Below are 25,352 nucleotides of genomic sequence, written 5' to 3' on the forward strand. Positions count from 1 at the left end.
TAAAATAGTATAAGAAATTGGGTCTTCAAATGGGCTTGAAATTATCTCTACAAAGTCCAACCCCAAAAAATTATCGGTCCAAAATTTCCTTATAAAAAATAAAAATATAAACAATAAATATATAAATAAACAAAAATCTCTTCTTTGTTAACATAGAAAGGAAGCGAAAATGAGTTACCTATTACCGACGCTGACGACGAAGAAAGAAGTAGACACGATCATCCGGGACACCATAGACAAGGTCCTGGTACTCCGCTTCGGCCGTGCCGCCGACACCGTCTGTCTCCAACTGGACGACATCCTTGCCAAGACGGCGCGTGAGGTTTCCAAATTCGCGACGGTGGCTTTAGTCGACGTAGATTCCGAGGATGTTCAGGTTTACGTTAAGTATTTCGATATCACTTTGATTCCTTCGACTGTTTTCTTCTTCAATGCTCACCATATGAAGATGGATTCTGGGTATTTATTTTTAACCCTTTAGCGTTCGAATTTCTCTGTTTTTTTTTTTTTTTTTCTAAAATTTAATTTGGTTAAATGAATTGAATTTGATTGTACTTTTTAAGTCACTGATTAGAGTTACTGTTCTAGCTATGTCTCAGGTTTTATGGTCTTTAATTATGTTTGTGATTTGGGTTTTTTGAACTTAATTATGTGTTTTGTTTTCAAATAGAAAATGTCTCTCTGCAAATAAATTAACTATTTAGTGAATTAATTTCAAATATTAGATTTCTTCTCCAATGTGTTGGTATTGTTTTGTTGTTGATTCAGGACCGCGGATCACACGAAATGGGTGGGTGCATTTCATGAAAAGCAGGACTTCATCGATGTCGTAGAGGTATGCTTTATATAGTGTCTAAACAATTTAATGATCTCATTACAAGCGAGTGATGCAGTTTATTCATCTAGCCATTATTGTTTCCATTGTTTATTTTACTAAATTACGAATCTGAGTTGATAATTTCTTGTTTGTTGTCACCTAGCACAGTCCAATAGCCGAAAATTGTTACCATTGACACATTGAACTGTTGCCCTGCTTTTGTGAGAATTTCTTGGAAATTAGAAACGGTCAGCATTGACCTTTGTTTTAATACTAGATTGTGTTTATCACAATAAAGTTGCACCATTGGGAGGATTAATGAACTATAGCTTTTGAGAATTAGGCAATGCCACCTTTGACATATTGAGTTCAATGCCTTTTCTCACCTTTTGTTTTAATTTTCTTCTTACTTTTTTTTTTAAGTATGTTGATTACAAAGTTGGCAAGTAAGGCTGTTTACCTGTTGTTGCATGATTATCCATTCACCATATTGTTATCTGCGTTGCTTCAAAACTTGCAACATTGACAAAGTTATGACGTTACATACCTGGTTGTCTAGAAGTGAGCTATGTTCATGTGGACGATTTTTTGGAGGAAAATAAAAGAATTGTTGATAAAATATATGAAAAGAGATTGAAGTGATTTCCTATTAAATGACTAATATATATCTTTGGTGATCAAGGATTTGGCCATTATCATATGATGGATGGCAGCCTGTTTGCAGCACATGCTTAAGAATGACCCTGGTGGCTTAGTTTATATTGTACACTTTTTGGGCTTTAATATTCATAAATAAGAATGGGATACATATAATACTTAATTCAGATCTTTCAAATTTAGGGAGCTGCAATATGTTTTGGTGTAAGTTTGAGAAGTAGGCAACGTAACAGTGTATTTCCTTGTTCTTAATGTCTATGTATGCTATTCTCTTTGTGAACTGCCTTCTGTGTTCTCTGCTAATATTTTTTCCATCTTTTTTCTGGGTAGTCTTCATGGGCTTGCATTTGCTACAAAAGTTCATTGATTTTATTGTTCATAACTAATAACTGTTGGTAATGAATTTTCTTTTCCTGACAGATACGCTTGTTACTTCTACATTGGTATTGACATTTAACCTTTGAGTTAATCTTTAGTCTTTGACCTTGCAGGCAATATTTAGGGGAGCCATGAAAGGCAAGCTGATTGTTAATTGCCCTCTACCCCCAGAGCGAATATCGAAATATCAGTTGCTATACAAGGATGTATAACTTTTTAGGTCTTGACATGGATCATGTGAGACAACCAGTTGTTTTCATCATGTATCCCACCATTATAGTTTGGAGATTATCGTTGATCCCACTGATGAATCATTTCAGTTCAAATAAGGGAATGGAACATCGCGCTTCATCCAGAGAGAAAAAGTATCAGTTAAAACCAATACCATCATTCAAGCAAAGAACCAAAGTCGACATTAGGGGTGTAACTAATGAAGAAAAATGACTCTTCTGTCTCCTAGTTTTTATCTTGCTTAGCTAAACTTAATTCTACAAGAATGATTCAAAAACTCACAAGCTAGTGAAGTTCTATCCAAAACTTGTCACTGACTTATATCTGGTGATTGAAGTTTTTGCACGGTTACTCTGCTGCATCTTCTAATGAGAAATTTTGTCTGTATTTGTGCATTGCAGCAAATCTCTGTATAACCTTCCTTTCTTTCTTCTCTCTCGCAGTTTTTCAGCATTTTATAGTAAGGGTTCATTTGGAAGTCCGATGAAAGGGTTCCCACTGCACCTGAGGGTGCATTTTTTGGCTAATGGCTCTAACCGTTACACGCTTTCTGGTGTGATGGGATTGACTCTTAGAACACCTAAAAATGCATTTTATGGTCTAACCATTAAAAGCACTCTTTGGTGCGATGGGAGCCCCATCTGGGGCGATGGAAGCCCTGCAATCGGGCTCCCAAACGAATTATTGCAGGGCTCCCAAATGAATTGTAAGTCGATTCATGTTTGGAAACTTACATTTCAATTGCTTTCTGTTATAAGAATCCATCAGGTGCTAAGTTTAGATACCTAGATTCAATACTTTATAATCTCGTTTCAATTAAAAATCCCTGTGATAAGAGTTTGAATTTAAATCCATTGTGATCCGATTCTAATTCAAATTAAAAAAATTAACAATTTCAATCTGAATTTCGATCAATTTTTACAAATTAAAATTAAAAAAGATTGAATTTAAATGATCCATTTTGTAAATGGGTCAAAATTCATACCCAATTCATCCCAATACCAAACCCACCAACCCTTTGGGCCAATAATAAACAAAAAAAATTCAACAAAATCTGAAATCCCGCTCATTACCACCCTTCACTCCCTCTTTTCCACTCTTGGTTTCTTCCCCTAAAAAATGCCCCTTTAAAATTCTTCAGAAAAGGAGAAAAAAAAGACCTTCAATTTCCTTAAACAATGAGAGAAGAAGAAATAGAGAAACTCCGCGGCGTAGTCCGAGACTGCGTGAGCAAGCATCTTTATTCCTCCGCCATTTTCTTCGCCGACAAAGTCGCCGCCATTACTAATGACCCCGCCGACATCTACATGCAAGCTCAAGCTCTCTTTCTTGGTCGCCACTTCCGTCGCGCCTTCCATCTCCTTAACGCCTCCAAAATCGTATTCCGCGATCTTCGTTTCCGCTACCTTGCGGCCAAGTGCCTTGTAAACTCATTCAATTACCCTAAAAGACTTACTCTTTTTTTTTTTCTAATTAATATTACTCTGCTCTGTTTAGATAATTTCTTCGAATTATTTGTTGTTGATTGAAGGTTTAGGATTTTTTTTCTTATTTTCTGATAAATTTTACTTAAATCATTCACTGTCTAATTTCAGGAATAAATTTTTTAATTATTTTTTTGTTGATTGACTTTTTAGAGATTTTTGCATCTTTTTAGATAATATTTTGATGAATTTTTTAAACTATTTTTCTTGCCTCGATTTGATAAAGATTTTGATTTTCTTTGTTGTTTATTATTATTATTATTTTTTTGTTGATTGAGGGTTTAGGGTTTTTAGTATATATATATATTTATTTATTTATTTAAAATTTTGAATGAACTTATTTGATCAGGAGGAGCTCAAGGAGTGGGATCAGTGTCTTTTTATGTTAGGAGATGAGAAGTTTGATGAACATGGGAATGTTTATGACTCAAAGGATAACAGTGCCATGTACTTAGACAAAGATGGGGAAGATCGTGAAATCAATGTAAAAGATCTTATCTTATTGCTTCTTTCATTGTTACAATTCTACATCTGAAAGTTTCAATCCGTATTTCTGCCCTTTTTAGTTATTAGTTTGTGCTATGAAAACCTTCACGTTAGTGTAGGAATGTTTTTATTTTGTGTTTCTTGTGGGTTGTTCGGGAGCCTTGAAAACATGGCCAGTTGGGTTGTGGTCGAGTTGGTTTTAATCTCTTTTTAGTATTTTAATTTTCTTTCAGCAAAATAATCAGTTCAGAAATAACAAAGTTTCTTTGGTTTTGATTTTTTTTTTTTTTGGGATTAATTTGTATTTTATAGGGTGGTTTTAGAATGGGATTTAACCAATTCTAATATTTCAAAACTATCTCTTTAGTTTCCTTCTTAGGTCTAGAGACAGCATGGTGGTTGTAGAATTTCATGTAGCACTGCCTTAGCTTTATTTTTAAGCGAAAAACTCTAGAAGAGACAGTGGTATAATTTAATATAGGTTTTTCTTTTAATTGCTTTAATTTCTAGGATCATTTTAAAGGCCTACCTATCAATTTTAAGGACTCATAGCTGGACCAAGTTGAATATTTAACAGGCCAGATAAGCTCAGAGACCAGAAAGTGCAGCCTTGTGTCTTAGTGAACAGTGACTGAGGGTTTTTGTAGAACCATTGTTTTTTTGGATAAATTATTGTAGAACTCTTGGAGTAGTTGGCTACAGTCCATAACTTTTCTCCAAAACTTTTCTACCTCAAGATCACATTGAATGATGTAACATGCAGTGTTCTGATTTATTCTCTTTCTGTTGGTTTGTCCATCTAAGAGTTCTATTTTAGTACTGCAAATTTATTTGTTTTGAATAGCATATATCTACTTTATCCATGTCATGGTGTTGGAGCTCTTGGAGATCTATATGTCATTATTTTTGTTTATTTCGGAATGATATGAGATGCATGACCTCTCTAAATAGTCAGGGAAGGTTCTCTTCACATAAGGTTTTAATTGGAGGGATGTGGCTGATACATTTTCTGACAGATTTCTTCTGCAATATGCTTTTTAAGAGGAAAGGCATATGAAGCTTTGGAAAATCGTGCTCAAGCTCGACAGTGGTATGTACATGTAAATGCATTCAAGCAAAAAAGTTCTCTCTCCCTAACCAAATTATTTTCATTTTCAGGTGTCGTTAGGCACGTTTTATTAAGAAAAAAACATTGAGGGTTTTGAGGGTATATGTTTTGTTTTGTTTTACCTATACAAGTTATGGATTTTATAACATTACTTTCCTGATAAGTAATTGAAAGATTACATAGTAGTAACTCTTATATCTACTTGAAAATTTTTAAATAGATAATGTACCACAAAGATTTTAAATTAAAGTTATAACTTGTGGTTTGAATTGGTAACTAAAGTTTTCACAATATAGAGCCATTGATTTTCTGCATTTGAGATTCCTTGGATACCTTTTATATGCACCCCTGCATGCACAACAATAGGCAGTAAAGGAAAATTGCTTCGACCTGGAAACTTATTATATATAGATAATAATGTCTCCTAGATTTTCTGCTTGCTTTCTTGCTTGATAAGGAGTTAATCCTTAGTTTTGATTACTTGGTTCTTGGTTTATTTTTCTTTCATCCTTTTATTTTCTTTTTTTTCCCCCTTTTTTAATCTTGGTAATACTATTTTTACAATGGAATGATGACTTCCATATTCTTATGTTTCAAGTTTTTCTGCCGTGGTAATAGACAGAGCTATGTTGAGTATAATTTTACAATTTGTTTTGCCCAAACTCCTGGCCTGTTTCATTGAATACCCTTGTTTCTATGTATGGATCTTTTTTTCTTCTCTTGGTTTTGTTGAAAAGAGTATGTCTATATTGGTTGAAAAACTTACGGATGATCTGCTTGATTATGCTGATTTCAGGTACAAAGCTGCTATCAAAGCTGATCCTTTATGTTATGAGGTACTTTTGGGATGTTATAATAGTTGTTATTGCTTTTTTGTTGTTTATGATTTATTTCATGCTTGTATCTTTTGTAATTTTGCAGGCTTTGGAGTGTCTTATTGAAAATCACATGCTTACATGTGAGGAAGGTAAGATGTTTCAACAACTTTTTTTTTGTTCTATTCTGCTCTTGAATAAATTGAATAGAAATGACTCCTCGAAGCTTGATACTTACTCTCAATTCCCAAAACTTAGGTTTTCTGAGTTTTGCATTAGATTTATCTCCATCAGACTCTTTTGTTTCAGAATAATTGTGCTGGTTTTGAGGAAGCAATACTTTTTAACTTTGGCTTTTGCTACTGGATTACAGAAACAAGTCTACTTTCATCTTTGCAATTTGGTCCTGAAGATGGATGGCTTTCTTCTTTCTATTCTTGCTTGATAAAAAAGGCAATGCACAACCTGAATTTGTTCTATTGAAATATATACATTTCATGTATCTTTGTTACTTGTTCATTTTGTTTGTTTTGTTAGTGATTATCATTTTTACTTTCTCATTTTCATTGGTCTATCTTACGCCAACTCTCTCTCTCTCTCTCTCTCTCTCTCATAAATGCAGTATGACAAAGAAATTGTTGTAGAAGCCAAATTTAAAGAACTTGAAAAGGAAAGTTCAAAAAGTAATCCTTCTAGCCAATCCTTGATGTGTACTTTGAAAGATAACACTGATCTTCTGGCATGCAAAGCCGAATACTACCATCAATGTGGAGAATATCAAAAATGCTTTGAACTAACTTCTGCGTATGTCCGAACTGGCTTTATTTTTAATTATTTTAATTTTCCATACAAGCCAAAGCGATTCTGAACGGTACCTACGATGCTTTATTTAATGTAAGCTTTATATTTTGTGTTGCAGATTGCTTGAAAAGGATCCTTTCCACCTTAAATGTACGTTGGTGCATTTAGCAGCGGCAATGGAGCTTGGTCATTCAAATGAGCTTTATCTTATGGCATGTAATTTAGTAAAGGATTATCCTCAAAAGTGAGAAAGTGTTTACTTTAGCATATATTTTCCTTTTCCTATCTGTTATGGTGACTTTCTGTACTGTATTACATTGTTCACCTGCTTAGTACTTCATTTTCAGGGCTTTGTCATGGTTTGCTGTAGGCTGTTACTACTATTGTATAAAGAAATATGATCAATCACGCCGTTATTTTAGGTAAATATTTCACAACATTACTAAATGCAGACCAAAATAATGGATGCCTAAGCATGAGTATTTTATTTTTTATTTTTTATATTGATGGTACAGAACACCATCTCATTGGATACTCACAAAAAGAAAACAACCTGTCAAAATAAACTTCATGAGATGTTTAAATGATGTTATTGCATCTTGGCTTCATGTGTGCTTTGAAAGGCATGAACATTGTGTCCATTTATGAGTTAATTTAGAAATTTCTCTTGCTTGATAATTTGGAAATTATTCAAAGAGAGGTGGTCTCGTGAGTTGGCCATTGGTTATGTTTGATGATGTTCTGTTAGCTTTGCTCCTTGTCCTTTTCCAATTTTCCTGGTTAGTGATCTGTTCTGTGCTTCTTGGAGATTTGATGCCTGGTTGTTTGATAATTCAGCTTTAATATGCATTATAACTTTAAGATCAACATTTAACTTTACCACCTGTCAAAATTATTTTAATTTTGATGCTTCTTTATCAATTGAATTGATTGATTTTGCTCCATTCTGCAGCAAGGCTACAAGTTTAGATGGGACATTTCCTCCAGCATGGATAGGTTTTGGAAATGCATTTGCTGTTCGAGAAGAGGGCGATCAAGCAATGTCAGCTTATAGGACTGCTGCTCGCTTGTTTCCAGGGTAATTTTTATATACATATATTATTTCTTCTATCAAGGTGTTGCTTGATGGTGAAGGGTAAAAGGATATTGTTTCTTTATAGTTCTTTCTTTTGTACCTTTATTTCCTTGAAACTTTATTGGCGCCTATTATCAGCAATCCTATTCTTTTCTGTAGGTTTCTGAAATATGTTTCCTAATATTTGATCACAGTGTTCTATCCATGTTACTGCTCTCAGTATTTCTCTTTTCCTTGTTGACTGGAGATTGCAAGTTCATGGTTTTGCTCCTGTTTCTAAAACGTGCTATCAAGCATTGTGGTCCTTGCTCCTCTTATGATAAAAAAGTTGTCTTTTGATTAACACATGGTTGTCATTATTCATAGAGTCCCATTTGTTTTGCCTTGTATGTAAGCATCGTCAAAGTCCTCTTATTATTTATGCATTGTCCTTTTTCAGTCTGAATCTTGATATTCTCTTATTACAGGTGCCATTTACCAACTTTGTACATTGGAATGGAGTACATGCGGACTCACAGCTTCAAGCTTGCTGAACAGGTGATTGCGATTTTGTAAACTTTAGGTACATTTATCATCTTGGCTGAGATCAGTGAGGGATTAAAGAATCATCATTGCTAGTGTATCCGTAAAATGACTTATTTTTGGACTTCAAACTTCCTAGTATTAATTGGTATGTGGGGGCTGTTTTATGGCAGGGCATTTCACCTACAATACTACAATTATCCAATCATAAAAAGAATTATGTAGGGGTTCATCAGCTATAAGTGTGGGCTCCAAATAAAATTTTGATGGATTCCACACAATTATGAATTGTGATTTGATTAAATGTAGTACAATGATTGTAGGTGATATGCTCCCGTTGTATGGACTCTTGAAAACTCTCTAGGTATCTGAAGATCTTTTGTAGACAGAATAAATTAACCATCATAAGAGCTGGTTACTGTTTAAATATTTTATGAAAGAGAATCTGTAGAAATGTCATATTAGATGTTTTGTATGTTAAGAGTAGACGTGAAGTGAACACAAGGACGTAGGCATAAGAACAACTCTTAGAAATATAAAGTCCTAATGGTAGGGGGTTCTATCATGCTCTATACTGCAGTAATCCCTTATGTAAAAGATAGAATCCAGTATGTTTAAGTACTACTATAATATTTCCATAAAGATAATAATATTGTAACATAGTATCAATATTGAGGTTATTTGCAATAACCTGAAAATTGTGACGTGGTTGTATGCATTGTGCCATCTTCCCAAATGTTGAGGGAGATTGCACTTAAGGCCCTATTATTTCGAAGGATAAAATGTTTGAGCATCATGCTGGGATTTTCAAGAATAAGTTTTGGAAGCTGAAGCAAATTCTATGCATGTACAATGAGAATGATATTCTCTCTATCATTTCTTAAATGAGGAGAACTGGTGGAGTAAATAGAGTTGCTAATGCTATCAATATACTGGTTGACAAGATGAAAGAAGAAAAGTTATCTGTAATTTTGTTGATCATTGTATTTCTTTGTTTTGGTGTTGTACTGCTGAGTTTTATGTTGCTTCTGTTATAATCATCTCTTTTGTCTCTGTCTCATTTCAATTATTTTTTCTTAATATAATCTTCAGAATTATTATTTTCTGGAATGATAAAAAATTTTGACAAGGGAATTTTTTTTTCAGTTTATCATGCAGGCAAAGGCAATTTGCTCTTCAGATCCACTTGTATATAATGAGCTTGGAGTTGTTGCATATCATATGAAAGAGTAAGGATAATGCACCTTATCTTATAGTTAGATTTTTTAACTTGTTGAAGCATGTTTATAAATTTAATATATTGATACTGTTATGTTAGAAAATGAAAACCAGGGAACAATGTAAAATGTTTATTATTATTATTATTATTATTATTATTATTATTATTATTATTATTATTTCCAATTGAACTTTGATCACTGGATGGGCACTTTAACTAGAAGGAAATTGTCAAACATAAACTTGTTTGAAAATGAAAACTAGGGAACAGTCTAAAATGTTTGTGATTATGCTCTCAAATTACATATACAACATATTTTTGTGATATAAATTGTCATTTCATTGTGTACTGTTTTTTTAAAGATTCCAGTACAAGTTTATGTCATATATCATATGTCTGTATTCCTTCTGAAAGGTTATTTGGTTAAAGTTCTTTTAGGTTATATATCTAGTGTTAATCATTTAAAACAGCAATTTCTTTTTTTTTTTTTGAAAAACTTGCAGGTATAATCAAGCTGTTTGGTGGTTTGAGAAAACATTGGCTCTTATCCCAACCCCAATAACTGAAATGTGGGAACCTACTGTGGTTAATCTCGCCCATGCTTATAGGAAACTGAAGTATGATATTTTAATTTTTTGGAACTCTATGTTGTTCTTCAACTTTCTTTTCCCTATTAACGCCACAATAATTTCTATGCTTTTTCCAAAACCTGAAGAGAAAAATAAGTCACTACCAAAGTGTGTTTGTAGTCGTAAGTTTGATTACATTGTCTATGGGTGATAGCATGGTTTCTCTTGTGAATGATATAATTAGGAGAATTCTCAAAATAGGTTGGTAGAATCATGGTTGTGTTTGCAATACCATTGAGGAAATGAAAGGTGTTTGTCTTATGTGCCATGCATAGTCTTGGGGATGTACATTGTTCTTACGAATATAGAGTAGCTGTATTTTTTGGCCTTGATATTTCCTCTTTAATAGAAATATGTATCTGTTGCAACTTGTTGTAATGGTTTAACCAAATAATTTGGCTAGGGTCAGAAAGATTCAGTCCCTTTTGAGTACTCCATATATCTAAAGTGAAATTCCCCGAAGTTCAAGTACAACCTAAGTATTACCTTATTTTGTATATGATAAGTTCCATTACATAACATAAAATACTACACATTTTTCATAATATTAGTATTGCATACTCAATGTGTAATGGCATTAAATGCTACTCATTCCTTTGAAAATTTTTGTCTCTATACAACGTATGCATTCATCTGCAAGAGCCACCTTTAAAATTTCAACGCAAGACAGATCATTTAGTTTCATCCTTAATTCCTGTTTGATAAGAAGGAATGAAAGAGCAAATTTCGGAACCAGGACAGTAATATAGCCATTGTTTGGTTTTTGTTAAAGCTGTTTACCGATGACCCAACTTCTATACCATTTTCTGTCAACATAGGTAACAGTGTTTTTTATGCTAATGCTTGTGTTTGAGTAAGTCTAGATATCTATATGCTTTTGGCTGTAATTGAGAAGGTTTCCATTCTTTCAGTTTTCCTTTAAATTTTAAGATAGTATGTCTTAAGCTTTCAACTCTCTCTGCTGGGAGATTCAAAGACAATTTGCAATATCTTGTTGGTCTGGATTTCTCAAATGTAAATATGTACTAATTTTTATTTAACAAGAAAAAGGTTTCCCTTTGCCATTCCGCTTGAATGCCACAGAGGTAGATGGAAAATGACATTTCTATGCATTTGTGTTTTCAAATCTTTTGCAAGAGTATAGATACTGGTTTGATTTTGGTGGTGTTAATTTGCAAAATGATTAGTGCAAAGCTCAATCTTTTGAGGCTAATTATATGTGCATATTGTGTGTCAGGATGTTTCATGAAGCAATCTCATTCTATGAGAAAGCACTTACGTTATCAACTAAAAGCTTGAGCACTTATGCCGGTCTTGCATACACGTACCATTTGCAGGTCTGTCCCTTTGCTGTCCTTGTGTACTTCCTTTTTTAACAAAAGTTGTTATATTTTGTTAAGAATGCCTTGAGAATGAATTTTTCATTATGGTGGCTCTTTCAGACAGTACATGGAATTTTTTTTAAGTTAGTGATAAGCTGATTACTGCTTCCAGACTTAATAAACTAGTTGGCAATGAGTCCTTAACATATATCCATCTCTGGGTGGGTTGGTCAATGGTGCTCATGATATAAATACTAGTGGGTTGTATTCTATGTACTTCGAGAACTTGAAGGAGGGTCAAAGCAAACAATTTCCCCTTCAATAAATGCAAGCAGTAAAGCAATAATGGGTTATTTTAAACGAACTATTCAGAACGTATAAGTTTCAAGTTGTGTATCTGCCTAGTTTCTTGTTTACAGTAGAATGTCTGACATAAGCGATTTTTTTTTTTTTTACTTTTTGCAGGATAATTTCACTGCTGCAATCACATACTATCATAAGGTCAGTAATCAAGGATCTACTTTCGTTGCTTTTATTTGAAATGTATCGGACCATCCCCATCTCAGTGCTGCATCTCCTTTAAGCCTAGTTCAACATTGTTTAGTATCATGATTTTTGGAAAATATATTGTTTGTTTTCTATTTTTAAGTAAGATGTAATAGTAATTTGATTTTTTTTTTCTTTGGTAAGAGTTGTAGGATTGCTGAATTACAGCTTCAATGCAATTTATTTCTTTTTTGTCCTAAATCTCTGAATTTATTCTTCCTATTCTTGTTTCCTAAACAGGCTTTATGGCTGAAACCAGACGATCCATTTTGCACTGAAATGTTAAATGTGGCTCTTGTAGATGAATGTCGACATGGCATAGACCCTAAAATTGATTTCCTCTGAAAAGGTTAGAAGTTTAATATCAATTTTGTAATAATATTCTTTGTATTGTTAAATGTAATATGCATGCAACATTGACAATTAATTCCTGTGGCTAAGAAGAAGAAGAATAATTTCTTACACAGTCCATCCATGAAGTTTTTAAATTTATGAGCAAACTTAGAAAATTGTCACATATTTTATTAAGATATATTTAAGCTAATAAATTAGCATGATAAATAAAACGACAGGCGATAATAATTTAATCTCACTTGTGGAGTGGTGTATAAAAGAATAACTTATTATGTGCATAAGCTCTAATTTTTTATAGTAAGCAATATATTGAGAGCATTTATGTGCATGATTTTTTTTGTTATTTTTTCTTTTTTTTTTTACAAAATAGGAGGTAATTTAAAGATAAAATATGTTATAAGTTTTGCAATTTGAATTCAAGCTTGTTAATGTCATGGGAGATTGTATGAATTAACTTAATAATAAGTTACGGATTCATCTTTGTGTTTAAAATTTAGAATGGGCGTGGGGGCATCTATAGCCCATTTACTGTGGCTTTTTTATGATTCTTGAAGTTGGACCCTTGGAAAGAGCTCTAAAAGTTTTGTATAAAGTGCATAGATAGTGGTATGCATCGTGTAGGGATGTTGATGCTTAATTATAATAAACAAAAAGATAAGACACGATATATAAGGTTCATTGTTTAAGATAGTGCTTTATTACAGTAGATGTAGATGACGACAATAAAAATAGATAAAAAGCTGATGTTGACAAAGCAAATGCTGCCTATACGGCACTAATTGAGCACAGGAAACCTCTCGGAAGTGCATATTAATTTAGTCTTGGAATGGGCAGCCATGATCGGTAGGTGAAGTCTCATGGCCAGTTTCTGATTCTGAGATTGATGGACCTTTCAATAGGCCAGCAAATAGCTCTCCAGGGTCATAGTAAATCTCAACTTCTTCTACCTTGAGAGATTCATCAACCTGTCAAAAGGAAAGCCACCAGCACATATGAAAGCATAGTAATTTTTTTTATTTTTTTTTATAAACGGAAGTATATAATTATTTTTATTTCATAGAATTTACTCTACCTACCTCAATTCCAACTAAAAACTTTTAAATTAAAACCCTGAATTTTAATTTTAAATTATACTTTGCACCCAAACCCAAAATTAAATTACTTTTAAAAAGTTTATTTTGCTTGATAATTTTTACTCTTTTTGGTTGTATATTGTAAAGAGAAATCATTTGAATATTTTACTTTTTTTTACTCATCTCAAATATATATGGAATGCGAAAAGAAAAGTCGAAGCAACATACTTTTGAAAACTTACCTTAACAGTTCCCAACCCATAGAATTCAACCCTCTCTCCGGTCGGGGCATGTCCCCTAAAAGGACCCTCAAAGAAACCCCAATGCCTGTACTTGAAAGCAATTACAGGAGGTCCAGAGTAAACACTGATGACTTCCCATGCAAATCCACGCGGAAAAGCTGAACGAAAAACTTCATGAGATGATTCAAAGGTTTCTTCATCTGCTTTGTAGTATTGGAACTCCTTCGGTAGAGAATTCTTCAATAGTGCATTGTAAGTCCCAAGTTTCAGTGTCTCTTCTCCTGTCAATCCTTCTCTTCCTGCAATCACCGTGCATGTTTAGCAAGTTATAATTGTTTAGTACTTCAAATAATTCTTTTAACAACATCGAGATTAATTTTAAGATTAATCATATCATGTGATTTAGGTGATGTTTGATATGGAATGATCATTTCAAAATTTATAATCTTAGTGATTAGATCTTTTTGTCTATTAAAAATTTAATAATCCTACATGATAGTGATCTAAGATTGTTAAGCTGTGATGCCTCGTAAAGATCAATTACTCTTCGTGCTCACTTTTTTTTTTTTTTTCTTTTTGGTAATTGAAAGTTTGGAGGATGTTATCTCCTTCTAGAATCAGGGCATATTGCAGGTCTTAGAAAAAACTTACTTGAACTTAAAGATTGTTCACAAGGGAAATTTTTGGCAGGAATCGGACTTAGACTTTATAAATAAAGTATTCGATTCTTACCAACTCAATTACCAAAAAAAGATTGAATGAAATAGTTACACCATATCAACATATATCATTTTTATTTAAATCATGTTACATAATGGTATTATTAGAAAAATTAATTATTTATTATAAAATTATTAATTAATATATTAAAATAATTATTTACTATTTAATTATCACATGTAATGTGTAATATAATATTGATTTTTTTTTAATAATATAATTACGTGATATAATTAAAATGAAAGTGATATATGTTGGCATGACATAATTGTTTCATACAACTTTCCCCAACTAACCCATTATCACATTATTTTCTTTGTATGTATAAACTCTTTGTTTTTCTAGTAGCAAATTGATTATTATTTTGATAAATTAAATTCATTTTTCTATTCAAAGACTTTTCATCTGATTAAAAGGTTAGGGCTTAAAAGTTAGTTCATAAAAAATAATATGTTTATTTTGATTAATTATAACTTATTAAAGAAATAAAATGGTAAAAAGAAAAAAAAAAAGGAGGAAAAATAGGTGGAGTAATTCTCAAGATATTAAAGTTTGTAGTTTCCTTATTATTAGAATTAAACCATTTGCATACCATTAACGATGAGCTTGAATTTTTCAGGGTTAATGGACTTGACGTCTTGCAAGCGAACCTTGTGGGAAATTTCCATCTCCCATGACTTTATAGCATTTTGCACTGTTTCTTCAAGTGATCCTTCTGCCCATTCCTGTAAAGACATACAACAAACTTTGCATCCTACTAGATAATTAATGCATATAATTTACTCAAAGAGTCGGGGCTGAATCCCGATATCCAGTCCCCAAAATATCAAAAGAAAAAAAATCGAAAACTTACAATCCTGAAATAAAAATTGAAAAAACTTGGTGAGAGTTAAGAAAAGAACTAGGCTTTGGGGGCACCTTGGTTCGGCCTTCTTCAAAGAGCTGATTCACAGCATCATATGTTGGAGGGCCACCATGTCGCCATTGAACACTATCTGGTTCATCATGCAGGAAAGGCCTGTACTTATCTCTTGCTGGAACTGTAGCCATTCTAGACTATTTGACAATTTTCATTTGAGAAGCAGCTCCTGGTGGTTAGCTTTTATAGGAGAAAACATGGCAACATCAATCTTAATTACTTCCACCGTTACCCAACTAAAAAGAAGGGTTAAAAATATCAAAGAAATATAAATAATTTGTAGACAACTGTTAGGTTGATTGTATGGTCTTAAGAGTGATAAATAAAGTTATATAATATACCATGGTATTAGAATCAGTTCTAAAATTTAAAATTTCGAGTTAAAATCTCATCGGTATTCTAGAAAAAGTTTAATATATAGCTGGGCAGGAATTCAAGAAACAAGCAGCGCCAACGGAGGCTTTCCAGACAATTTAGAAATGAAAATATTGTCGCTTTAGCCTCCCATCATGACTGGTCATGCATGCATAGAAACCTAGTACTAATTAATTAAAATTACTTATTTTAAACATATTTTAAAGCCAAAATAATTCTATTGATTACCATACATCATTTATATACCCTTATAGATTTTACAAATTCACAATTTCCCCTTCTTCTTTTTTTTTGTCTATTACCTTTTTTAAATTGAGTTAAACCAATAAAAGGGTTCATTTATAAATTAATCTTTAAATTATATCACTTTTTATTTTTTGATACTTAAAAAAAAAAAATTACAATTTGGTACCTTAATTTTGTTTCCATCAAGCATTTTGCACTATTAACTAACAATATTAAATAAAATAATGACATGGTGGATATTGAATAATGAAAATACAACATGTGTCATGATTTTATTTATTAATTTCTTACCACATCAACATATTATCAACAATTAAGGTTGGGGCATATGATATTACATAATGAAAGTTTAGGTACTAAATCATAAAATTTTTTTATAAACATCAAATCATGAAAAATGATATAGTTTAAGGATCAAATTACATATTAGCCCTAAAAAATTGAAAATTTTGACAATTGAAGCCTTCGCCTTAGATTATACAGGGATATGCCAATAGTTTTTTCTAATCAAATTACAATTACAAATTACAATCATAATAAACTATTACATTCATATATAAACAATTACTAAATAATCAAACAAACAAACCAACAAACTAACTAAAATATAACTAGATAAATTTGATATAAAATTGAATTAAACTCACATATAGTAAAGCTTGGAACTAAGACCTTAAAATTCTAGGACTTTCTCCTTGCCACTAAGCTAAGGCTTCATTGTCAAATATGCTAATAGTTAGGACATGCCATTTTACTATAAAAGTTTTGAATTTGAATTTTGAGATAAAAAAAAAAAAGTTGGATTTTATTATCTTAGAAAGGACTATAATTAGTTAGATAACTTAATAAATCACATATATGTGAAAAAAAAAATAGTATTGTTGAGCACATCATTAGCATACATGAAAAGAAAACAAAATAATTAGGATATATGATCTCTTCTTTTTATGTAAAAACAAAAATAATTAAGATATCCAACATTAGTCTAACTTTATTCAGTTTGTTTTATTGTTTTATTTGTTGGTTAATTGATTTTTCTATGTATATATATGAAGTTTTTAATGAAATTTAAAGTTTAACTTTATTGATTTATATAGTCACTTTTAAAAAGTAATATATAATAGGTTTGGAATTCAAATCTTAATATTTACAATCATTTTTTATCCTCATACAACAATATCTTATTTACTAAAAAAAAATTCCAAATGAAAAAATTTACTTGTAATTTTAATCAATTCCTATGATAGCTTGCTTTCTGTTTTTTTTTTTTTTTTTTTTTTTCAAGAAACAAATTAAAAAACACATGACCTTTGGTTTTAATTATGTTATTAGTAGTGGGTGGCAAATGGCAATCAAGCCATATGCTGGAATTAATAACATATTTTAAAAGCTCACCAAACATATCGTACAAAAGTTTATGGTGTTTTAGGTTCTTCTTGCAAAATACCTAATTTTTATGGAATATATATATATATATATATATATCTTATCAATTTAAAATTGAAATAACTTACCATAGCACATTGTCATAAGATGCCAATATTCACATTATCAATATTTTTTCTTTATCAGGGTTCAGTCTCAAAATGATATAATAATTGATGAAAATTTATTTTTGTCAGTCATTCAAATGAAGTCTTGGTGTCTAATTTTTTTTCTTTTATTGTTAATTTTTCAGTAATTAATTGACTTATGGTTTTGCATTTTTAATTAATAAGGTAGGAATAATATATATATATATATATATATATTTGTGTAAATTAAACCTTTTGTATCTCCATTTAATTTATGAGTGTGTATAAATTTTGTATGCACTTCAAATGTAATTAATTGATTAGGGGTTAGTATTGAGAGAGAAAGGATCCAACATTTAATAGCCAATGATTCGACAGTGATTTTATAAGTATCGATCACATTTCTCTTATCGAAGCATTCAAAATTCAAAACTATGAAGAAATCTACATCAAACGTCTAAAATAGACAAATCTTATAACATGCTTAATCCAATAATTTTTATACGAACAACTTTATTTATTATATAGTTTCATTAGCTAGATAACTTTCATTTTTGTTTCTATCTATATTTCATTATCTTCTGATAAAGAGGAGGAGAATTGGATAAAGAAGTAAGGGGAATAAAGCCTTAAGGGGGAGAAAAGAGGAAAAAAAAAAGGAAGAAGAAGAAAAAAGAGAACAAAGTAGCATGGATGCCAATACAAGCTACTTTTCTTAATTGTACCAAATTAGAACAAAATCTAATGGTTACAAATTTAATTTAATGATATGGTTATCCTTTATTGGCATTTTGATATATATATATATATATTTTTTTTTTTTTTTCAATATTTGTTGTTAAACACATGTATCATGAATACATAATTGTGATGTTTTTCTTTGAAGCTCGATCCTTATAGAAAAAAAAATTGTAATGTCCAAAGGCTATAGTTAAATTGATGCTTTGGGAAATTAAAGAAAAGAAAAAAAAAACTTGCTAATGGTGAAACTTTATTCACCTATCAATTCTTCGGACCCACTTTTGAACAGGCTTCAAATGGATGAACCATTAATCCTTCACCTATCAATCCTTCGCCAACAACTTTGACATTTTGCCTTCAAATGGATAAGCCATTAATTTCTATGATTATTTCAAAAACATTCACTTTAAATTGGTTTTTTTTAATAAAGAAAGTCAAATTTTAAAAATAAAAGAAATAATTATAAGTGTTAAGATTTAAATTTTAATTTTATTAAATACTATTTTTTAAAAAATAATTATATGAATTAATTGTTTAAATTTTAAAATTTTTTTAATATTAAGTGAAGTTCGATTCCAATACGTAAAACCACATTATTTTTTAATCTGTTGATATGTAAAAATTGAAATATTATTATATATATGAAGAAATAGTTTTGGATTATTATATAAGTCTTTCCCATATCTAACCTTTAATTAATTACTTATTTAATCGTATCTTACATTGAAATTTTGAAATTTAATAAATTTTCATGTAATTTCAAGTATTCCTCACTTATTAATTATTATAAAAGTATTCAATTTAATCGATTAAAGAGACCCAAATCCTATATTAACAACTAATCCACCTTAATTAGAAGCTATATGTTGAGTTATATATATACTACAATATATTATAGTAACATGATCGAAAATATTTTTATAATATGTTAAAAAATATTTTTAAATTTTGTCTGAATCTAATCTTTTAAAATGATCCACTTGTCTACAATAATAACAATTTTTTATTCTAAAACAAAATTATTAATTAGTCAAAAAAATTAATATGGAGGAAATTAAGGGAAAAGTGGGCCAAAGTTGATTTTAGTAGAATTGTTTGATTTAATTATGAATCAAACAATTAATGGTTTTGGAAGTTTCAAACTTATAGTACTAGATAAGAACCTAATAAAGAATAATTGATCAATATTAATAATAAAATTTATGACAAGATCTTTTGCTAATGTCATAGTGCATGTATATGTAAGCTATATCCAATCAATCTATCAAAAAAAAAAAAGAAGGGTAAATGCCAATCAAAAGAGCTTGATCCTTTCTTTTATCAAGTGGCTATTAGCTTCAATAATGGATCCCAATTTTTTATTATTGTTGTGCATAGATTTGTCAATAATTTTCATTAAGGTATATGTACTAAAATCTCCCTACCTTTTACTTAATGGAAATCAATGAAGCAGACTAGTTAATTGTTTATTGGATCAATGGAGGATTGAATTGCTCAACTTGTTTTTTTTTTTTTACTTGGGTTTTCCTGTTGTCATCGGAATCTTCTAAAGAAAAATTGTAAAATCATTTGAATATATGAAATTAAGTTTTGAATAAAATTATTCATTTGATCAGTGCTTTTATTTTTTATTTTTTGCTTTTTTAATAAAAAGTAAAATGCAAAAAAATATAAAATGAATTAAAAATAAGAAAGAAATAACAAAATGCAAAATCATCAATTAAACAAGATATAAATATTTTAAGAAAATATTAAATCATTTTTTGTTCTCACAGATATGTATATGTTTGTGGATGCATGTTCAATGAATATGTTGTCTCCCAAGTCAAGTTTAATGTTTTAAATTCAAGGAACCTACATATTTTTAGTGACATAAAATAAGATTGGTCACGATTCATTCATAGGCAAATAAAAAAGAAGAGTCTTTTGGATGTATATATATATATATATATATATATCTTTAAATTAAAAAAATCCTAAATCCTCGTACGCCAATCAAAACAATCAATTAATATTATACTTTTTTTTATTACCTAAGATACTACAGTTTGAAAATTAAAAAAAATTATATAAATGTTAAAATTTAATTGTAAACTTATTAAATATTATATTTTTAAAATGATTATATAAATCAATTTTAATAAATTATAAGCTAAACTTTTGTCTACAACAGTGAACCAAATTAGGCATTCATTTATGCACCTCTTTTTAATGAAAAATTTTGTTTTTTTTTTAGTTTGCATCAATTATACAGTCATTATTTTTGTCTTTATCCATTTAAATTATTGTCCATATAGGTTTCATTTAATTGACATGGTTAAGTATTTAATTTAAAATTTATTACTAATAATATATATGAGAATTTAATTTAAATATAAGATTATAAAAATTTAAAGTTTAATCGATGCGAGATGATATTATTTTATTGAGCTCTCATTACGTGTAAATATAATTATTACGTAACAAACTCAAAAAATATATAAAAGATAAATTATAAAACAGGATGCGAGTTTCATACAATATTTAATATTTAACTTAAAAATAAGTTGCAATAGATGGAGAAATTTAATTTGAATATAAAAATATATAAAAAAAATCAAAATTAATTAACATATATAAAATAATACCTTTTTAATAGATGCTTTTGCTATTTACTTTTTTTAATAAAAATTAAAAAATAAAAAATAAATTGAAAGCTAGGAGATAAAAAAAGCAAGATGAAAAAAGCAAATCATCATTCAATCAGAGCCTTTAGTTCAATTAAATAACAAGGATGTAAAATTAAATAGATGTTTGTTTTATTGGTAAAATGGAGCCCAATGCTTCCTCTCTAAGCCGGCAACGAAATAATTAAACTAGAACAAGTGAAGTCTTTTAGATTCCAAATCCCTTGTCTATTTACGTTTGAAATTTGTTTCTAACAGATTTAAAAATTTCTTATTAAAACAGAAGCTGTTTTATAAGCAGAACCAACTTATTTTTGCATCTAAAAAAAGAAGCAAAACCTAGTTATTTTGTTCACTTGGAGAATGGACAGTGATGGGAAGATGTTGAAGTCTCAATGGAATTGTGTCGTTTTATGTTTGAACTTGAGGCACATGGTACCTTAAGAAGCCCCCCGCAAATAGCTCTCCTGGATCATAGTAAATTTCAACCTCTTCTGCCCTCATTGATTCATCAACCTGAAAATGAAAAGAATAATAGATAAACAAGCCCTCATAATTTCACCAAATGAGGCAAAATAAATATGTAAATTAAAGCTATAAACCTAAATCCATTAGTCTTTAGTCCATCTGATAAGTTAGAAGAACTCTGTTTCATTATCAATTGAGGTTTGATCATTGTAGGAATTATTCCTAAGAGTAAAATCCTGGATTCAGAGGAAGTGTAGCCTTAAAATAGTTTGAAAAGGAGATTAACTCTAAACAAGCTTAGAGATCTAAATTCAAAATTTAATATGTTGATTCATTTAGTTATCTTTTAAAAAGTAAAATTCAAGATGTACGAAGTTTCAAATCTAAATGATATTGAAAGAGGTCTAATTTTGCATATTTAGAGAGAGTGATGACCTCGTAAATGAAAAGAGTGGTGATCTCATGGAGGTATTGTGGCATAAGAACTATCTGCAAGTTTTAGCTTTGAAGCTTAGTCACAATAGTCACAATGGTGTATCTGCATTTACAGATCTACCAGATTTGTTAGCTCAATTTTTTTCACTCTGGGTTTGTCGCATATGGTCAAAAAATGATGAGCAGTCATCAACTGATGAAATCTCATTGAAGAAAGTGGTTTTTTTTTTTTTTTTAATCTCAATTGCAGAAACTAAACATTTCTAACATCTTAAGTATAATGTTTACATTTTCTGCAAAATTATGTAGAGGAAAGGTCATCATCATTGCCTATTCCCCATTTTCAGTCCTGTTTGCTTCTAACAACATCCAGAAGAAACTGATTCAAATGCTGGCCAAATATCTTCGTAGAAAATGATTCATTGACATGCTGCCTAGCCTGTGCCCCCATTCTCTTTGCCACCTCTGGGTCTTGAACGAGTTTATCCATGGGCAAAGCAAAGTCCTTTGCAGTTGGATCACAAAGAAATCCCGTTTCCCCATTCTTGATTGTTTCCAATGGACCACCACTGTTGCATGCTATAACAGGTTTGTACGCTGCCATTGCCTCCAACGGAACAATGCCAAAGTATTCATCCTACATTGAATTGGAAATCTTCGTATGTTACAACCTACTTTTCTTTCATCAATCTACCAAATTTTTCTTGAGAATAATAGATGCTAACATACCGTTGGTGTATAAAGGACACATAGACATTGAGAGAGCAGAGAATTCCTTTCTTCTGTTGAGCAAGATGTAACAAAATTAACCCGATCAGCCACTCCTTCCCTCTCAGCTAAGCTTTTGAGCTCCTCCAAGTACTCAACATTTTCCCTTAGGCGTCTATCATATCCACCTAAAAAAAGCGACGAAATGCATTATTTATATTTCTGTAGGAAGTAATACATTAAGAAGAAAGAGAAAGAAGGAAACCATTTCTTATCCATATTAGCAACCATACTGCTCTCACATTTGTGCAGCATAAAGATGAGCATTTAAGTGAAAGAACTGGATCACAATGCTCCTTTTTCTTCTATGGAAAACCAGGTGCAACATAATTAAAGTTCTGCCTTTCCAACCTTCCCCATGTAATGATGAGTAAGCAGAACATGTCAAGTATACCAACCAACAAAGCATCTAGCCTATTATAATATACCCCAATGTATCAGCTGGTTCTATCAGGGTTGAATGCCTATCACGTTTAATCAGACTTTCTAACCTGTTTGTTTATTCTGAAAATGCAGCATAATAGCATTCTAGGCAACTATAAAGATGGCCAGGACTCAGCCATATCATAGCGAAATTTATTTTTTTAAACAAAAATAATACACTTATAAGTCACAAACATAGTTGAAATACTCATTCCATACAACAACAACACATTAAGCCTTATATCCCATAATCTGGGGTCAGCTGTATAAAAGACCAAATAAGGGAATCATTTTAGGTTGTAGTTTATATCGTCTTGCGTCACTCATTTTTATCAAAATCTATCAGTCACTCGTATTAGTGGAAAATGAGAAGGGAACTTGCCAGCAATTGTCAACTTAGCATCAGCCAAGTTAGAAGTTTGATGGACATTTCCTTCAAGGGTCTGAAACATCGCAAAAGCAGAAACTGCTAAATCTATGTTCTTTTTCCTTTCAAAGCGATTCATAGAAAGAAAATTCAACCTAGCCAAAGCAACAAAACAAAGTTCAGAGTATGGTGGTAAGTTTTACATAATTGAAGAAATGTTTAGACATGAGATTTTAAAAAGTTTCCGAGAATAAAAAGAGACCAAGGGATGTTCGAGCATGTTGGTTACTTATAAGAATGGGGCTCATTAAACTGATGCACGTTAACTGCAGGGTGAAGAACGGCTGGTCTAATTCTCAAGCATACAGATGCTTGAATGTTTTAGCAAAGGTTGAAGCAGTAAATCTGCTATTAACCACTATCATATCTGCCATTCCTGCATCCCAATAGTAAATGAACATATCTGATGAACACTATATTCCATATTCTGTAAGAACAAAGAGCCACTATGTGGAACCAACCTGTTGTCAGTTCTTCTATAAAATCAATAGGTTTCCGGTATATCCTCCTCAGAAAAGTTGTATGTTGAGCTAGTAACAAATCTGGAAAATGACAATAGAATACAACCTGCAAAAAAAGGAGCTCTGCGTGAAAGAGCTATCACAGCGGGAATTCTACATAACAATTCACAAAAATTAATTCTATATACCTTTATGGACTTTTTAAGTTTCAACAATGGGATGACTACAGAGACCTGGTCTGCTAGTATAACATCAAATGATGGCCACATGAACAGCATACAAAGTGCAACAAAGACGCAGCGCAGATATGCACAAACAGCATGAAGACGATAGAAAATATGTCGTGGAAGGAAGTCACCATATACTGTAACTGGAAAAATACCTGGATATTCATGACAGCGTGTAAATGAATTTCAGTTAGACAAATGAATGATTATGAACAAAAGGTGCAATTCAAATTTCAGACATTCTTCCACTTCGACAATAGCTTCGAATTCTATGTTCTGGCTCAGCTATAGTCAAGCAGTACACTCACTCTATTAGTTTTAATAAACCATATGCACTAAATTCTCCAAATTAACATCAGAAAACAAACTATGATTTGGTCAAAAAATCATCTTCCCAATCTGTTCATCCTTAATATCACAAACAAGAAGTTAAAATTATTGAAAGAAAAGAGGGAAAAACAAATTTACCGGCGCGGGTCCTCAAAGCATCGATTTTTGTCATGGCGAGCTGTGAAAATATGAACATTGTGCCCAAGGGATGCTAATTCAACAGCCGCATCAACAATCAATCTTTCAGCTCCAACTTTAAATCACAACAGATGAGTAAAATCATAAAAGTTTATCCTTTTTTAATTTGGAAAACAATAAACTGATATTAGCTATAGAACCTAATAATCTCAATCAAGATTAAGCCTTTTCCACCCAAAAATTAAAACTTTTAAACCTAAAAATCCACAAAATTTTACCCAAAAAAAACCTACAAAACTTCATTCTTTTTGTTGTTGATTCCTTCAAATTTTTCAGCAACCCCAAGTTTTTTTTTTTTCATCATAAACATAAAAATTAATAAATGAACTAAGACAAACAACTGAAATTTAAAAAAGAAATAAAAAGGAATCAGAGGAGAAAAAGGGTATACAGAAATTACCAATGCCAAGATCTGGGTGAATGATGGCTATGTTCAACTTAGATTTGGAGCTTTGCTTTCTCTCCATTTTATTAGCTTTCCTTCGATTACCAAAGAAGAAATAACGTTTAATTGACAAGAAAAAGAGAAAAGGACAGAAAAACGAGAGAAAGGAACAAAAAATAAATGCAAATTTTTTTTGGATAGTAAAATATTAAATGTTTTGTAATTACCAAAAAAATAAAATAAAATAAAATAATAGTATTTTAAAAAAAAATAATGAGAAAATATAAAAA

General features: G+C 30.9%; 3 protein-coding genes and 1 pseudogene across 9 annotated transcripts; 2 read left to right on the forward strand and 2 right to left on the reverse strand.

Annotated features, from left to right (window-relative positions):
* Positions 1-123: 123 nt before the first annotated feature.
* Positions 124-2,488, forward strand: LOC111275927 (uncharacterized). Of its 2 annotated transcripts, none has more exons than XM_022861563.2 (3): positions 124-459; positions 769-835; positions 1,966-2,488. In XM_022861563.2, the coding sequence occupies exons 1-3, from the start codon at positions 170-172 to the stop codon at positions 2,062-2,064; spliced, it is 456 nt and encodes a 151-aa protein (XP_022717298.2). In that variant the 5' UTR covers positions 124-169; the 3' UTR covers positions 2,065-2,488. The 2 variants fall into 2 exon arrangements, with proteins under 2 accessions (XP_022717298.2, XP_089610293.1); XM_089754167.1 differs by having other exon boundaries at positions 131-459; positions 1,951-2,488.
* A 148-nt stretch (positions 2,489-2,636) lies between these two features.
* On the forward strand, positions 2,637-15,267 carry LOC111275925 (anaphase-promoting complex subunit 6-like). Of its 5 annotated transcripts, XM_022861558.2 has the most exons (17): positions 3,099-3,507; positions 3,917-4,051; positions 5,070-5,143; positions 5,958-5,997; positions 6,083-6,128; positions 6,350-6,429; positions 6,599-6,780; positions 6,896-7,021; positions 7,125-7,199; positions 7,730-7,855; positions 8,320-8,389; positions 9,521-9,603; positions 10,097-10,210; positions 11,460-11,559; positions 12,010-12,045; positions 12,331-12,439; positions 15,099-15,267. In XM_022861558.2, the coding sequence occupies exons 1-16, from the start codon at positions 3,262-3,264 to the stop codon at positions 12,433-12,435; spliced, it is 1,638 nt and encodes a 545-aa protein (XP_022717293.2). In that variant the 5' UTR covers positions 3,099-3,261; the 3' UTR covers positions 12,436-12,439; positions 15,099-15,267. The 5 variants fall into 5 exon arrangements, with proteins under 5 accessions (XP_022717296.2, XP_022717295.2, XP_022717294.2 ...); XM_022861561.2 differs by lacking the exons at positions 3,099-3,507; positions 15,099-15,267 and adding an exon at positions 2,637-2,789 and having other exon boundaries at positions 12,331-12,552; XM_022861556.2 differs by lacking the exon at positions 15,099-15,267 and having other exon boundaries at positions 3,101-3,507; positions 12,331-12,552.
* On the reverse strand, positions 13,102-15,839 carry LOC111275926 (pathogen-related protein-like). The gene is made up of 4 exons (XM_022861562.2): positions 15,398-15,839; positions 15,072-15,204; positions 13,760-14,058; positions 13,102-13,409 (listed from the first exon to the last, which is right to left on the reverse strand). Exons 1-4 carry the CDS (start codon positions 15,527-15,529, stop codon positions 13,260-13,262), a joined length of 714 nt encoding a protein of 237 aa, XP_022717297.2. The 5' UTR covers positions 15,530-15,839; the 3' UTR covers positions 13,102-13,259.
* Positions 15,840-22,050: 6,211 nt separating this feature from the next.
* Positions 22,051-25,236, reverse strand: LOC111275924 (uncharacterized; annotated as a pseudogene). The gene is made up of 8 exons (XR_016333517.1): positions 25,078-25,236; positions 24,628-24,732; positions 24,111-24,316; positions 23,923-24,028; positions 23,691-23,837; positions 23,417-23,556; positions 22,573-22,739; positions 22,051-22,480 (listed from the first exon to the last, which is right to left on the reverse strand). The product of XR_016333517.1 is annotated as an uncharacterized LOC111275924 (transcript).
* Between the last annotated feature and the right edge of the window lie 116 nt (positions 25,237-25,352).

This window comes from Durio zibethinus, chromosome 25, assembly GCF_047325235.1.
Source record: "Durio zibethinus cultivar Kanyao isolate XHJ-2024 chromosome 25, ASM4732523v1, whole genome shotgun sequence".
Lineage (NCBI taxonomy): Eukaryota > Viridiplantae > Streptophyta > Magnoliopsida > Malvales > Malvaceae > Durio > Durio zibethinus.